Source organism: Vicugna pacos, chromosome 4, assembly GCF_048564905.1.
Source record: "Vicugna pacos chromosome 4, VicPac4, whole genome shotgun sequence".
In the NCBI taxonomy this organism is placed as follows: domain Eukaryota; kingdom Metazoa; phylum Chordata; class Mammalia; order Artiodactyla; family Camelidae; genus Vicugna; species Vicugna pacos.
In genome coordinates this window covers 42863020-42881101 of record NC_132990.1, presented here as the reverse complement: position 1 = coordinate 42881101, position 18082 = coordinate 42863020, and the positions used below count along the sequence as shown (strand labels likewise).

Here is an 18082-nt window from a genome sequence, read left to right as displayed (position 1 = left end):
GAATTGGCATCCAGGTCTGCTAACATGTGACCCTCTGGCAACATTCACTGCAGTGTTACAAGCCTAGATGTTTAGTAAAGAAATGGCTAAATAACTGACAGTATAGCCTTAGAACGTTAGGTAGCCAATAAAAATCATGAATTTAAGTGCCCAAAATATTACTGGTAAATAAAAGGAAAGTCAGTATATAAAACTATATAAACGACGTTAAGAACGCATTCACAAATACTCCCACTCGTAACCACTGCACAGGCACATCCCATATGTTCATAGGTATGTGCACTGAAAAAAACACCAAAAGGATATGCACTGAAATAACAACAAGCTCATGTGTGAGCAGTAAGATAAAGGATGATGTTTTTATTTTCCTGTATTGTCCAGATTTTCTAAACGGTATGTCTATATCAGAGAGAAATAACTTTTAAAATTTATAACAAGACTAATGGGATCTGTATAATACAAAGCAGTTTCATATACATTACCCCCATTTGAACCTAATATACCTACCTTTAGTCAATTAAAGCCTCAGTCAAGTAAAACTAACCCAGTGAAATATTAGACTCTTGGAGATAGGTAGTAAATGGACTTCATTACAATTTTTGAAATTCCAACAGTATTGCAATAAATAAAATATCTCCTTCACTTCTCAAGTTAGATATAAAGATAAGATATTTAGAAGCATGTTTCACTTATCAAGAAGAGTCTGACAATTACATAAAGTAACCCCAATGTCAAAAAAAACCTGACCTCCCAAAAGATTTAATTATTTAAGAATAGTTAATGCTTATCAAAAATAACTCCAAGGAATTCCAATAATTTTCAGATAATAATTATGAAATACTTCAAAAAATCTTTAAAAAGCATCTCAATATCATAAGTATTAAATACGACTCATGGACTTTTGAAAACTAGTGACCAAAATGTGTCACATACCAAAATACAGTAATGTGTTCCTTGAAAATTAATTTATGGATTTTCTATAAATAATTTGCATTTGTCACCCACTATACTTCTAGGATCATTCTATAACTGAAATATGATAAAAACAGAAACCAAGTTCACTACTCTGAAGCAAATACAATTAAAAAAATCAAATGTTTCAGTCCTATATAAACTAACATTTTTAACAACCATTACTTTAGGATCTCACTGCTTCTCCTTTTATTAGTTAGCTCAGATAATTAAAATTTGATCATATACATACATACAGATCTCTAAAACAGCCACCCATCCAATTCAATGGATTATCCAATGAATTATCTCAATGCTCATTAACACTCTAGGGATTCAGAAGCAATATGACACGATGGAAAGAGGGCTCAGTTGGTCTGGGCCCTTTATGTACTTTAGTGGCTCCTGACAAGGAATTGCTGGCTCTGGTCACTTCATTTGAAAAACTAGATCCAGATTAGAGACTGCTGTTTACACACCAAAGTGAATAAGGTAAAAGTGTGTCTAAGACAGTAACCTTCTTTAATCTTTGTGTGGCTGTTTGTGGCCAGGGCTATCAGAGTCCCCTCAGCTGGTTACCTCTGGCCTTGAGCAGCCTCTTCTGGTCATCCCACTGTGTAATACAAGTATCACTTTAAATATGCACCAGTGTTTTCCAACCTGTCCAAATGTTGGAAGAAACTGGTCTAGATGAGGATTTTTCAATTTCAGCATTACTGAAATCTGGGCCAAATTAGTCTATTGTCTGGTGCTTTTCCCCTACATTGTACAGTGTTTAGTAGCATCCCTGACCGCCACTCACTAGATGCTAACAGTGCCCCAACTCCCCACCTATGACAACCAAAAATGTCTCCAGAAATTGACAACGTCTCGAGGGGTAAAATCATTCCTAGATGAAATACTGCTCCTAGGCAGTATCTACTATCACTTCTAATTCAAAAATATAAAAGTTCTCACATATTTTGGATGAAGGTCTTCAGAGAAACTGTCTAAAAACCTAATTAATCACTTCAGAAAAAGAATCGACAAATAACACATTGTATACTTACCAACTCCGCTGTAAAGCAGCTGTATGCTTGTAAGCTGAATTTCAAAGGAATCATAAGCTCTATCCATTATCTCTTCAAGTTTGGGGCCACCTTGTTTTAAATCTGGTAATTCTGAACGAATTTTACTTGTCACCTTGAAGTTAATTTTAATAATTTAGACTATGCAAAATACTTCAAAATGAAAATATAAAGTTTTTATCTTTCAAACTACAACATAAAAATTTAACAGAAGATAAATTCACTAGCTGACATGTAAGATTATTAGAAATGTCTTTATATCATCATGATATATATATAGTGAGAAGGCCAGGGATAAAGTAAATTTTTATATATTAAGTTGTATTTCCCAATTGTTTATATTAAAGAAGGGGAACCAAGTCAGTCCTGATGACTAATACATCTAAAATTTTTTTTAAATCTTAGAAGCCTTTTTATTAAAGACAAAATTAAGAGACAAATACAGTTTATAAAATCTTTCTATGGCATGATGACAGATACTTAGATAACTCTATAACAATAAGCAAGAGTCCAGGATTAAATATTAAGATAGCTGAATGTTAGCCCCAACTCTGCTATTTATGTGACCCCAAGCAAGTTATATTGGTACCACCCCTTTTCTGGTATACATACTACTTTTTTCACTTAAGTATCTTAGAGATCACTTCACAGCAGTATATTCATTCATCTTATTCATTCATATATATATGTGTGTGTATGTGTCTTTTTTTAATTTTAACATTTTCTCCCTCTATTTTACATAGCTCTTATGAAGCAGACAATCAAAACTGATTATCTGTTTGAAAGGTAAAAAATTTTAGAGAAAAGTTTAAGCAAATTGCCTCAGGTCACAAAACTAGATAGATAGATACCCTTACTCCTGACCACTCTACCTTTCCACTGGCTCTTTCTACTATACCACACTGCCAATGAACCAATTTCTTAACAAAATTCAAATATGAATAATATCTGTATTAAATTTTTATTATAAATGTAAATCTAGCAGTGTCTACATATTTACCAACTGAAGAGTTAAAAAAAAAAAAAAGAACAAAGGAGAATCTCAATATCAAGGAAAGGCACATATTTTTTACGTAGCCAGAAAGAGCATCCCAATATTATTCATCCTTCTTGCATCTTTAAATTGTTAAAGCTATTCCTCTACTTTTATTGATCTAGAGCAGTGCTGTCCAACGGAGCTTTTTATGATGATGGAATTGTTCTCCATCTGTTCTAATACAGTAGCCATTAGCTATTTGCGACTATTAAACACTTGAATGTGGCTGATGTAACTAAGGAAATGAATTTTTAAAATTTTTAATTTAAACAAATACATATGTCCAATAGATACCATATTCAACAGCACAGATCAAGAACAGAAAAAAAGTATTCTCTACTCAGAACTGAAGGGGGAAAGTGTACACAAGTGGATGGGAAGACAAATGCAAGAAGATCATTTCTCAATTTTAGGATTATTTAACAGAAATCCTAAAGTGACAATATGTAAAGTGAATATATATATATATATATATACACACACACACACACAAGAAAAAAAAAACTTCAGAAGGATGAAAATATATTTCATTACTTCCAAAACCACCTCCCACTTTACACATTTTAATTGATCAAGTAATAAATTGAAATTGAAAAGGAAATAAACTCAAACATTATTCTCAAATTCTAAAAATATAATTCTTAGGCTCACCCCTGACCTTCAGTGTTCAATTGGTCACTTTCCTATTAGAAATATTAGAAAATTACCTAATTAAATGAAACTGCACTTTACTCACCAAAAAGGAAGAGTTCTCAAATCCTAGTCTACTACTAAGCTAAAAATTAATGCACCAAATCAAATTGTCTAGAAAACAATATACATCTTAAAGAAACAATAGATGTGCTATATTATAAAGTAATTATTAGTAGTATATACCTTTAGATGACCAAGATCCAAAATAAGTAGATTGGATGTAGGGCTAAAAACTCCATCTTGTGGGAGTATAATATATGAAGCCTTCAAATTAATTTTGAGATCAAGAACTTTCTGTGTTTCGATAATGTATAACAGACCTGCAGAAAATTTAAATCTTTACAATGAACAGTCTTCACAAATTACTCAATAAATAGAAAATCATTCACCATATGATTTGGTAGTACAATCTTAAAGTAACATGAAATTAGTATTAATTTTAAAATAATACTGAGCAAAATATTTTCAATATAAAGTGAAAATATTTGTTAGTCAATGTGTACATTCTGAATTAAATATAACTGAGTACATAACTGGAATACTTTGTCAAAAAGAAGTTTCTGACCCATAAACTCAAGCTGGGTAAAACTGGGGAGATACATTTCTAAAAAAATTAAGTTCCATGAAATATTTATTCATAACTGTTATATTAGAATGTATGTAATTCTTTCCAAAACGTGAACTTAATACATCTTAATCTACCATACTGAACAATGATATTTCATCTTTATATAACTTGAGAATGAAAAATCCTGGATTATTAAATCATCTCCAATAAAACCATATGTAAACCAAAAAAAGGCAACTAGAACTTTCTATGAAAATGTATGAGTCTACTCAGATGAATTTTAACTAAGATAAAGCCTTGAACTTAGTATATTAATTTTTAAATCCTGGTAACATGAATGAGTAGGTAGCCAAACCTACTCTTCCACTAAAAGCAACAAAAATTCCTGGATGTAAAACCAAAACAAAGAAATCCACTAAAAACACTAAGAGGCGGCAAAAGAATAAGGATCTATCAAGCCAAAAACCAAACTGAAGGTTACCTAACAGATTTAAATGGGAGTCAGAAAAATCTGAACCTGAGATCATTTCCTGCACTTGATAAACTTGAGAACTCCTTTCCACAGTCTCAGAGAACATAGGGAACAGATGACAAAGAGGAGGAATCTAGCAAGAGTTCCTGCAAATCTGAGTATGTATATTTTTAGGTCCCAAAGTAAGGGTAATCTAGAAGTTAGATCTCCCTCTCCCTAAAACCTACCCACAGGGGAATGCAAAGAGTATCTCTGAGAAAAACTGGGAGAAGAGGGTCGTATCCCTGTGAATTATAACCACAATAGAGTCCTGAAGTGGATACAGAGCCCAACATTCCCTTGTCATTCCAAAATATCTCAAGTAATGACTTTAGCTAGTGGTCCCACCAACATTCTCAAGATACCTGGCAGAAAAAAATGAAATTCTTCCGTGAATGAAAGTCAATTTATCCTAGACTCTAGGGAATTCTCCCAAATAATTCTCCAATAAAATTGAGCTGCTCACAATCAAAAATCATCAAGTAGAAAAAGATAAAGGTTACCAGAATATAAGAATCAGCAGAAGCAAAAGATAGGAAATAGAAAAACACGAAAGTCTTCATATAATGGAACTCAAGAATTATGTGATAAGACAATATAAAATAACTATACATTTAAGCCTTGACCAACACAGGTAAGTCCACTTATTCATGAGTATTTTTCAATAGTAAATATTACAGTATTATATGGTGTGTGGTTGGTTGAATCTGGGCATGTGGAGGGACTAGAGATATGGAGGGCCCACTATATGTCATACATGGACTAACTTGCGTGTGTGATTATGTTTAAAGAAATAAAAGACAAGTTTGAAGATATCCATGGGAAACACAAAACTATAAAGAATAACAAAGCAGATTTTAAATATAACAAAGCAGAATTCCTAAAATGAAAATATAATCACTGAAATTAAACTCAATGGGAAGATTTAATAGCATATTAGACATAGCTGAAGAGGGATCCAGTAAATAAGACATATGAGAGGAAATTACTCAGCATGTAGTAGAGAAAAAACAAGACAGAACAAAAACAAAATAAAGAAGTTAAGAAGAATGAAAGATAGAATAAGAAAAGCTAAAATATATTTAGCCAGAGATCCAGAAGAAAATGAAGAGAAAAAAATTTTAAGTTAATGGCTAAAAATTTTCCAGATGGATTTTCTCAATCTACCAATTCTTAGATTGGTTCACAGCTGGATACATCATACTGAAACTATAGAATATAAAAGATAAAAGGATCCTAAACATATAAGAAAAAGGACAGCTAATCTAAAAAGAAGCAGCAAATACAGTGATTTCTTAATTCTCAACATCAATAATGGAAGCCAAAAGAAAGCAGAATGGTCACTTCAATGTGCTGAGAAAAAAATAACCACTACCTTGAATTATATATCCAGTGAAAATATCTTTCAAAGCTGAGGACAAAAAGAAATTTCTTCAGACCAAAACCAAAGAAAACAACAAACAAAAGGTTTGGCACCAGCAGACACTAACTTAAGAAAAAAATGTATAAATGAACTACTAACAGAAAGGAAAGGAAATAATCCCAAAAAAACATGTTAAGTACAAACAGGAATGGAGAGCAGAAAAAAGTAGCTGATATGCAGGTAACTCTAAACCAGTATTGACCATACCAAAAAAAAAAAAAATAAAATAAAATAAAAAAAAGTCTTATGAAGTTAAAAAAGAAAAAGACAACAAGTAAAAAAATTAACAATAACGAGGATGGTAAAAGAAGTTCAGATATTCTAAAGTGTTCCTCACAATAACTGGGAGAAGGTAAAGCGTTTTATTAAATTTCTATTTTGACAAATATTTGTGTGGTAATTACTACAGTAAAAAGAGAAAGAGAACGTTTAAGTTTCAAATGGCACAGGCGTGGGGTTGGGGAAGTGATGCTAGAATTTATCTTCAAAGGAAAGCAAGAAAGATTAAAAAATATAAAAGACTGTGAATATAGACTGAGAAACATTCTGCTATGTGTTGTTGACATGACACATCTAAAAACAAACATTAAGGGAAAAAGTAAGTTTAAAAAATGAAAAAAAAAAAAAAACAGAGCAAATTATAACCAAAAGAAATCCAGAATATCCATACTAATATCAGAACACACAAAAAAAAAAAATAAAGGGAAAAATTAAAGCACTACTAAAAATATAGACAACTTCATTAAGATAAAAGATTTGGTTCATAGCAAAAAAAAAATTTATCTCTGCATGTACCAAATGATAGCGTCAAAATTTATAAAGAAGAAAATTACAGATCTACAGGAAATAGACAAATCTACATTGACAGTGAGGTATTTTTCACATATTTCTCTAAATAACTCTTCAAAAATGGTGAAAAAAGAAAGAAAAAATTCAGTAAGGATACAGGAGATTGGAAGTACATGATAAACAAATGTGACCTAATGGATGTGTACAGATATGAAGATATGCTTTTCAAATATATGTGGAACATTTTTTAATTACCATATATTGAGGCAGAAAGGAAGACTCAACAAATTACAAAGCATTACAAATCATATACATCATCTCTACAGTAATCTATATTTTTAAAAATGCAATCTCTAATTTTAAATCTTCCCCAAAGAAATCTCCAAGCCCAAATAGTTCTGTCAAATTATACCAAACATTGAAGGAGATGAGATCTGGTTTTACACACCAAGAGAACAAAAAAGGGTGGAATTTTTATTTTCTGAGGTGAATATTATTAAAAATCTGAAAGTTTTAACAAGAAAGGAAAATGACAGACCAGCTTCTGTCACAAACAGAATTTCAAAAATCCTAACAAAATTTTGCAATTAACTTGAATGTGGTTAATAGGTTGGACCTTTCTTTCTAAGTGTAAGAAATGACTGTCATTATATCTGAATTTAAATATAAAAGTACCAAATTAGTTTCATTTAAAACTTTATCTAGTCTAGACACATAAACTCAAAGAATACTTTACTAAAGTCAGTGTAACATGACTGAAAGTTTAGTGTAAGTACTTAATCCACCAACATTAATACTGGCATTTACCTGTCGCTGTCTTATCACGGAATTCTTCAAGTTTTGTCAAAGTCACTGAAGTCAGCTGTGCTAGATTTACCTCCTTTGGAGGTCTGAAGAATTCCACTATACTATTCACAGTTCTCTGTTAAAAGAAGTATCATTAACATGAGGCACAAAATCAAAGCAAACTGAAATATATTAAAACTTAGGAATTAAAAAAAATGCTCACTGCATCATATAGCATTTCTAAAGGTTCAGCTTCTATGATACACCTTTGAGCAGCAGTTTCATCTAATGGATTTATCTCAAATATAATTTGGAAGAGTGATGCAGAATCATCCAATGAAGACAGGAGGCGGGGTTTTGTCGAATTATCTGGTAAGCCAGTAACATGAAACGAATCTATTTTGGTCTCAAATCTGCATGGAAGAAGATAGGACAAAAATCAATACAAAAATTATCAATACAATTTTAAAGTATTTTTCAAACTGAAAATTAAATAATTTCACTTTGCATTTCTTGCTACTACATTCCATGCATACCAAAGAAAATATACAACTATTAGATCTGAACTGACATTAATTCACAAAGAACTCTATTCACATGTTGATTTCTATATTAAGAACCTTTGAAGGATTAGGGGTTTCCGATTTCCCATATAAAGAGTCTGAAGTCACCACTCTGTAACAGCAAGAAGTAAAAAGCTGAACAAACTGAAAAATCAACAAATCTTGGATATGTAAGTGAGGGTAGGACACAGGGCAACCTGCCACCCCTAAGTCTGGGGAGACAGACAGGGAGTCACGGCTTACCAGAGCAGAGACCTATGAAAGAAAACTACCACGGCCACCAGTGCCAAAGTTGAAAAACCCAAACTTTAACTGATGAATTGCTGAAGACTCAGTCTGGACAACTCTGAGAGTTAAAAACTGTAGGAGGATCCAGCCATAGGAGAACCCCCCAAATAATTTGAGATGTACCTCCAGGAATCTGACCAGGTTCCCACATACCCTCCTCAGGCAAGTGGAGAGGAAGATAAAGCATTTAAAAATATGCCAGAGCACTCTGTTCTTCTCAGAAGGGCCTGCCCTCTGGAGAAACTAGTTAACTAGGGCCTTATCTGAAGGGATATTGTAAGAACCAAAATGACCTAGGGGATGGCAATACTCAGCTCCCACCCACTCTTGCCATTCTGTTCCACCTAAGGGGGTAGGAAAAAACTGAGAAACTTCTGTTAAGTTCACAGTCCAGAAGCACAGGCTCATTAAAAGACTGAGAGCTCAGCATGGCACTACGGAACTCCTCCCCTTCTCCCACATCTTACAACCAAATCATTAAAAATCTATTTACAACAATTCCTTTTACCCAGTATATATATCTAACTCTCAGGAAAAAATAAAGCACACAAAAAGGAAAAAACACAATTTGAAGTGACAGAATAAGCATCAAAACCAAACATGGCAGGGATGTTGGAATTATATGAACAGAAATTTAAAGCAAATACAATAGGTCTAATGGATAAAGTAGACAACCTGTAAGAAGAGATGAACAACATAAGCAGATGGATGGAAATCCTCAGAAAGAATCAGAAAATAAACTCTAAAGATCAAAAACACTGTAATAAGAATGACTTTCATGGGTTTCTTAAGGGACTGCACAGCTGCACAGCTGAGGAAATTCTCTGAGCTACAGAGTATCAGTAAAATCATAAAAATATAGAAAGTGGAGAATAAAGACTGAAAAATCAGAAGTGAACATCTATGCACAACTACAAAAGGTATACCATGCAAGTAATGGGAATAGCAGAGGGAGAAGAGAAAGAAACAGAAGAAATATCTGAATCAATAATGATTGAAAATTCCCCCAAACTAATGTCAGACACTAAATCACAGATCCAGGAAGCTCAAAGAACATCAAGCAGAATAAATGGTAAAAACTACAGCCAGGCAAAATTTCAAACTACTGAGAATTAAACATAAAGAAAGAAATTCTAAAAGAAGCCAGTGGGAGGTGAGGGGAGGAATCCTATCTATAGAGGAGCAAAGATAAAAATTACATCCACTTTCTCAGAAACCATAAAAGCAAGAATAGAGCATAATAAAAATTCTAATTAAAATAAAGGAGAAATAAAGACTTCCTCAGACAAACAAAAAATTGAGAAAAATTGTTGCCATTAGATGTGCCTTTCAAGAAATACTAGAAGTAATTATTTAGAGAGAAGGAAATAATGTAAGTTGAAACTCAGATCTACATAAAGGAAGATCACTGAAGAAGTTAAAAATGAGGTTTACCATTTAACTGTCCTAACAGATTGTTAATCATTAATACTAACAATGTATTTGATGTGTATGCTTATATACGTTTTATGTATGTATATATACATACATATATGCTCATGTATGCTTTATATAAGTGAAATGAATAACAGCAATGACACAAGGGATTAGAGGAAGGAATCAGGATATTTTGTTACTACCTGTGTACTCATACTACCTGTGAAATAGTACAGTGTTATTTCAAAGTGGATTTAGATCCATTGTAAATGTATGTTGTATGTTCTACGGCAACTGCTAAAAATAGTTGATAAATTTAACTGACTGCTAAGAAAAGAGGGAAAATGAAATCATACAGATTGTTCAACTACACCAGAATAAGAAGAAAAGACATAGTGGACAAAAATGGGAACAAAGGACAAAAACAAATAGAAAACAGTAAGGATTATGGTTGATATTAATGTTAAGAAAATGAGAAAACAAGCCACATAATAAGACAAAATATTTGCAAATAACACATCTGATAAGGACCTGTTACCAAAATATACAAAGACTACTTCAAACTCAACAAGAAATAAACAATACAATTTTAAAAGGGGCTAAAGACCTTAACAGACACTTCACTGAAGAAAATATACAGATTGGCAAATAAGCATATGAATAGATGATCTACATCATATGTCATCAGGGAAATGCAAACTAAAACAACAGTGAGATACCACTACATATCTATTAGAACGGCCAAAATATGGAATAACGACACCACCAAATAATGACAAGGACGTAGATGGAGCAATAGGAACTCTCATACATTGCTGACGTAAATGTAAAATGGTACAGTCACTTTGGAAGAAAGTTTGGTGGTTTCTTATAAAACTAAACATTCTTACTATGTGATCCAGCAATCACGCTCCTTGGTATTTACGCAAAGGAGCTGAAAACTTATGTCCATATGAAAGCTGTACACAAATGGGTACAGCAGTTTTATTCATAACTACCAAAACTCAGAAGCAACCAAGATGTCCTTCAGTAGGTGAATGGATAAATAAACTGTGGTACTTCCAGACAATGGAATGTTATTAAGCGCTAAGAACAATGACCTATCAATTCATTAGAAGACATATAGGAAGCTTAAATGCATTATCACTAAGTGAAAGAAGCCAATTTGAAGAGACTACACACTGTATGATTCCAACACTAGGACACTCTAGAAAAGGCAAAACTGTAACACAGTAAAGAAAAAAAAAATCAGTGGTTGGGGGTGAGTGGGGAATGAATAGGAGGAACAGAGGATTTTTAGAGCAGTGATAATACTCTGTGATACTGTAACAATGGACACATGTCATTATATGTTTATCCATACCTATGACACCAAGAGTGAATCACGACATAAACTATGGACTTTGAGTGATTATGTTAGTGTAGGTTCATTCTCAGTAAAAATGTACCATTCTGTGAATCATGTTGATAATGGGGGAGGCTATGCATGTGTAGGAGTATTAACTACATGAGAAATATCTATACCACCCTTTCAATTTTATAGTAAACCTGAAACTGTCCTAAAATAATAAAGCCTTAAAAAAAATTAATGGAGGAGTATTGTCATGGAAAGTAGCAGAGTAAGGTGCTCAAATACATAATCAAGTTTCTTTACCAAAATGACCATTAAATTGACAAAAACTGCCAGAATCAGTTTTTTTTGCAACTCCGGAATTTAATAAAAAACTTAACAACCAGGGAAAAATGAAGAAAAAGACAGCTGAATTTCAGAAAGAGAGCTCTCCTCCTTTTTGTTTAACTGCCTATCATTCCCCCATTCCCCAGCGCAGCAGCAACTATGGGGACAGTGGGCCACATTCCTGGTGTGGCATGCTGGAGTCAAGGGACTAACACAAGCTGCTATGCTCTGAATGTGTATGTCCCACAAAATTCATATGTTAAAATTCTAATGCCCCATGTGATGGTATTCTGAGGTAGGGCCTTTGGGAAGTGATTAGGTTGTGAGGGCAGAGCCCTCATGAATAGGGTTGGGGTTCCAGCCCTTTCCACCATGAGATGACACAGCAAGAAGTGAACAGTTTGAACTCTGGAAGAGGGCGTTGACCATAGTACTCTTTACAAAACACTGTAAGACTATAATCTAATTTCCAACCTCATGGTGAAATTTTTTCCTATAGATAAAAGAAAAAAAAACTTAATACTTACTTAATTGCTTGTGCTCCTGGTCTTTGCACAATCAACGTGCTGAATTCCTCCACTACAATATCTAACAGCTCAGATTTTTGTTGTTTTTCTCTCAGAATAATAGACATACTTTTCAAGTGAACAAAAAACTTGATGGCTTCAAACTAGAGTATATGCAGAGGAATAAAATGGAAAAAAAATTTTATATTTATATATATATATATAAATATATAAATACAACAAATACTCCTATTCATATAGGTTATTATTTCCAAAAACCAGAAAATATTTCAAAAACAATCCTTTATATAGTAAAGAATCACCACATAACACTAAAAAGTAGGGGACAATTTTTAACCCTACCTGGGAAATTAAAATAAATGCAGTATTTACAGACTCAGAGAAAGATCACAGAACAAGTCAGTAACATGTAATTTTGAAAGGATTAAAAGTAGGCATATCTATCATTAAATACTCAGGTATAAGACAAGAAAACATTTTACTGTTTTTGGCAAGGTTGGATCAACTGCTGTTTCACTATAGCCAATTGCTTCATATAGTAAAGTTTTTTCTTCAGGTGTCAACATTTCTTCAAGACCTACAAATCATAAAGAAGTGTTTTGTGTTCTTAACTGGTAACAAGATAAAACCAATCCAAAACTTAGCTACCTTTAATAAATTAAATGCAAATTTTACTCTATTTTTATAATACTTTTAAGAAATTACATTCACTGAATGTTAGGATGGACTGGCAATTTTAGAAGGATTATTCTCCAAAAATATAACTTGCTAAATAAATTTAGCAATATAAATTTCTAAATATTTCTTTTAAGCAAGAGCTCACAAAATAGCCACCTGTATTAGGCACTTAGCGGCATTGTGCTAGGCAACACAGTTAGCATACAAAGTAGGTAGTAGAAATATCATACTTTCCCAATCTTAAAAATGAGAAAACTGAAGTTTGGAGAGCTTATATAATTTGTCAGGGCCACACTGCTAATAAGTGACAGGTCCGGATGTAAACCCAAGCCCCTAAGCCTCCAAAATTATGATCTTAAACATGTGGTTAAGAAACAAATATCTTTCTAAGAAAAAGTTTCAATAAAAATTTACAATGGTTTATACTCTCCTGGAATTTTTATTTTATCTATCACTGTGCTATATGCACTTACTAAATCCTCTAGGCATAATGCTCATTTGAAAGTATTAGTAAGATTTTTTAAATTACTTAATTTTTACTTGACATACATATTTGTAATGTTCAATAGTAAATTTACTGGTAAGAATAAATTATATCATATGTATATACATACTTACAATGTCTATTTTAATGAAAGGAAATTTCCTGCAAAACTTAATTTCATACTTGATGGTTAACTGCATTACCATAGCCTGATGATTAACTACACTAGTATAAAATGAAATGGACGTACTTCCAGGTTTAACATCTGGTTGTTGTTTAGTTTGTGATTCTGACCAATTCCACAGCCAGCTAAACCATCCTTTATTATCTTCTGACTCATTTGCTCCTTCTCTGTAAATCCTGTATCCAGATTTCTTTGCCTAAAATGAATAAAATTTCAAATAAATGACAAATTATCCTTTATTTAATAATCTAAAGAAATAGGATGATATTTCCAAAGCTTATCCACTTTAGTGAATAAGTGTAAACAATAATCATACTGAAAATAAAACACAGTAGCTGCAACATTAGCCAATCATCAGAATATAGGATTACCAAGCAGTTAGCACCACTATCTTACAAGCAACAGTAATTGGGAAAAAAAAAAGGCTTTTCACCTTCATATGAACTCTGAATATTTGATAAGACTAATTATTTATAAAGAATGTTTTCCCCATAGAACCTGTCTGATTTAAATGGATGCGGCAAAACACCACATCAAATTTTCTTATAACATAAAGAAGCAAATTTGAACTGCTTTTAGGAAACAGTGTATTATAGTACAATACCGACAAAAATCATAGCATCTGTCAAATCTATATGGATTCTAGATTTATTTTTACTAATTTAAAGAAAATCTGAAATTACCTCAACTTCTGCCTGTTGTCTTGCTATAGTTATATTAAATACATCCAAAGTCTTTTCCAACTCCTAAAAAAATAAAATGTTTACATAAACAACTTTATATAAATAATTTTAGTATATGATCCATAAAATTGCTACACTAAAGAAAAGATATGATAGGAAGCAGAAAACAGATCATTCATCAACATAATATTCCTGTTAAATTCTGAAAAGCAGTGCTTGTATATATGCCAGCTTAGAAATTACTGATGATGAAGTAACTTTTTGAACAAAGAAATCATACATGTCATGCATGTATGAGTTAGAATTCTACAAGATTTACACACACATATTAAAAGATAACATACATGTACTACTTAAAATGACTTTTACTTGGGCTTTAACAGCAGCTGAGGGTAAACACATTAGTGTTACTTTCAATAAAAATATAATTATTAATTTTTCATATTACATGTATATTTATATGCAATCATTAAGACATATCAAGTACATCTAGTCATACTTAAAACTTGTTTCTAAGTTTTACGCTTTTCAAAGTTGCTGTGGCTACTGAAATAAACTGAGATAAGCTCAATCTTTCATCATATCTATATGTTATTTCCATGATTACTTTTGAGAGCTCTATCCTCAAACACTTTTTGCCCCAAAGAGAAGCAACAATGACCTACTATTATCTAGAAAACTTTACCAAAACTAGGTAAGGAAATCTGTAATTACCAAAGCAAAAACCTAAGCATTCCCAACAGTCTAGGTCTTCAGAAAGTCTACTTCAGAAATAAAAATAAAACTCAAAATTAGGGAGTTTTTAACAGTTCCATTAATTTCAAGAGACGAATTCCTCTTAGGCTCTCTAAGCTGTACTTCATCTATTTGTAAAACAGTACCTTCTAGAATAAACTATAATGCTAAAAGATTAAGACTAATATTTAGAGAACTCCCAAAACAGATAATTAAATATAAAGTTGCTGGTAAAGACCAGAAACACCACAAGAATTGAGAAAAGAGCACTGTTTCAGAAAATTCAGGGAAGTTCATACAAGAAAAAAAATTCAGGAAAGAAAATTCAGAAAAATTTCAAACAGAAAATTCAGGAAAGTTCGTACAAGAAATAGAACTTAAGCAGAACTTGAGGGATGAGTAAAACTGGAATAGGCAGAGATGAGGATAGGCAGATGGAATGCATGAGCCGACTTGACTACAAGTTTAAGCATACACATGAAGAAGACAGGAAATTTATTTGACTAATGCCCAGTTAGGTGGGAACATAGGGAAAATGGAGTGGTGACAGATAACATAAGGAAGACTTGGAAACCAACATAAAGAAGACTGGAATCAATGCAGCAATGTCATAATTATGTGAGACTTCAAGTTACTATACACATAAGCTCAAATCTCTCCAGATAGAGAATAATCTCAAATTCCAAATGTTCACAGGAAAACATCACCAGAGTTTTTCTCATCCAACTGAAATTAAGGAGTATGGAAAAGTCTAAGTAAAAGAGACAGAGTTATCAAAGAAAATTAGAACAAGTAAGTAGGAAGCATTAGTCACTAAAGATTAAGAGGTTAAGTAGTACAAAATATTCAACAAATTTTTAAATATGCTAACCTCCAAAGAGCTGAGCAGTTCACCAGACGGCTTCTTACTTGTTAGCTTTCTTTTATACAGTTCTTTGTACTGCTTCACTTTTTGCCTATGTTCTCTAATATGCTTCCATGACCACATCCGTAAACGGGGCCAAACATTTACTTCAAGAATACCACGTATAGCATAAACCCACCTAGTTAAAAAACAAAAACCCTACACTTAAAACACTCTCAAACCAGTAGTATGAAATATAATTGATATTGCTTCTACTCTAACAACATACATAATACAGAGGCAATGAAAATGGTACATTATCTGGGCACTTGGCATTTTTCTCAACCCTGTTAGTAATTAACAATACATTATTTAATCTTATCTCTTTCCTAAGTGAAAATAAGCAAAATCATCAAATTTTGTTACAATAAATAAAGTTCTACAGAAAAATTGTTTAAGTATTAATTGGCAACTAGCATTTTAGTCACCTGAACAGTAAATAAATAGTCAACTGAAAGAGCAATTGCAACTTCCAGAAACAAGACAAGAGCTTAATAACTGGAAAAACAAAATTTTTGAATTTTAAAAAGGGGTTGCAAACTTCGGACTCCCATAACTTTTTCAGGTTTATAACAGGTTTAATGTATCTGATACCAAAGTTTAAATACTAAAAAAAGATACTAGACAACAAACTGGGATATGGTTTTTTAATAATTCCAAAAATACAGTAAATGAACGCTATGCTAGTATTTCCAGTTGTAAATTCATTATAAAAACTACTTTAAGTCAGTTTTATTAATGTAATAAGCAAAAGCTACTACAAATATTTCAAGCCACAAATCACACTACAGTTTGTATCAGCCGTTACAGAGAATACCCTAAAAAATTCTTTAAAAGTGAAGAAATTCACTTCTATGTCATATTTCTTAAATCTTAAAAATCAGATTGAGCAATTCCACTTCTGGGTATTTATCTAAAGAAAATGAAAACACTAACTCTAAAAGATATGTGAACCCTTATGTTGACTGCAGCATTATTTACAATAGCCAAGATATGGAAATAATCAAGTGTCCACTGATGGATGAATGGATAAAGAAAATGTGGTATAAATATACAACAGAATGCTATTCAGCCATAAAAAGGGGGGAAAAGCTTGCCATTTGTGATAGCATAATGCCCTCAGTGTCCATTCACGTTAAGTGAAAGAAGTCAGACAGAAAAACACAAGCACTGTATGATCTTACATATATTGAATTAGAAAAAAAAAAGCTCACAGATACAGAATATAGACTGGTGGTTCCCAGAAGCAGTAGGTGGAGGATGGGCAAAATAGGTGGAGGAGGCCCAAAGGTACACGCTTCTAGTTATAAAATAAATAAGTCATAGGGATATAATGTACAGCATGGTGACTATGGTTAATAATACTCTATTGCATATTTGAAAGTTGCTAAGAGTGTATCTTAAAAGTTCTTATCACAAGAAAAATAATTTTGAAACTATGCATGGATACTGGATGTTAACAAGACTTACTGTGGTGATCATTTTACAATATACACAAATATCAAATCATTATATCCTACACCTGAAACTAATATATATCAATTATACTTCAATTTTAAAAAAACGTAAGGCATATTACCATTCTTTGGCATGGTAATGAAGAGGTACATCAGGTTTGAATTTCCTATATGGTAGATTTTGCGTCATCATATCAATTGATTCAAGAAGCTCCATTAGACTGAAATACTGAAGAATGAAAAAAATTAAAGCTCTTAAATATTTAAGATTTTTTGTTTAGTTGTTGAAGATGAACTTAAATTACTGACTTTTTTAAGGAAACACTATCATACACAATTATGTACTTTTGAAAAACATTTAAAATCTTAGCTCTGCTTTTATTAAACTGTAACTCACAATTTAAAATTTCATTTAAAAAGAATCACCTGTGGTTTATTAAATTCAATTGCTATGTCATGTAACTCAACATCCAGGTTTATTTTGGGGGCAGAAAAGTCAAAATCCGATCGGCGATTCATCTGAAGTTTGGCATTAGCAGATATGGGGCGAAATACTGGAAAACAAGACAAACTGTTAAAAACTATATTGAGTTATTTTTCAAGAGTCTCAAAGTGCTAAAGAAATCAAGCTGAAAAGGCTGATTTGCATTTCTTATATACC

At 32.2% G+C, this 18082-nt stretch overlaps 1 protein-coding gene across 6 annotated transcripts in view; it reads right to left on the bottom strand.

Moving 5' to 3' along the window:
- VPS13A (vacuolar protein sorting 13 homolog A) overlaps positions 1-18082 on the bottom strand; it is a 204475-nt gene that overhangs the window by 146673 nt on the left and 39720 nt on the right. For all 6 annotated transcript variants that reach the window (XR_012072042.1, XR_012072043.1, XR_004189589.2 and 3 more), the window contains exons 11-21: positions 17848-17975; positions 17544-17650; positions 15932-16103; positions 14326-14388; positions 13709-13838; positions 12779-12873; positions 12297-12439; positions 8048-8237; positions 7846-7960; positions 3931-4067; positions 2001-2133 (exon numbers count right to left, since the gene is read on the bottom strand). Coding sequence is in view for 3 of the 6 variants with exons in the window: in XM_006209353.4 (XP_006209415.2) it covers positions 2001-2133; positions 3931-4067; positions 7846-7960; positions 8048-8237; positions 12297-12439; positions 12779-12873; positions 13709-13838; positions 14326-14388; positions 15932-16103; positions 17544-17650; positions 17848-17975 (1413 nt within the window). In the remaining 3 variants the exon portion in view is untranslated. The remainder of the gene's footprint in view (positions 1-2000; positions 2134-3930; positions 4068-7845; positions 7961-8047; positions 8238-12296; positions 12440-12778; positions 12874-13708; positions 13839-14325; positions 14389-15931; positions 16104-17543; positions 17651-17847; positions 17976-18082) is intronic.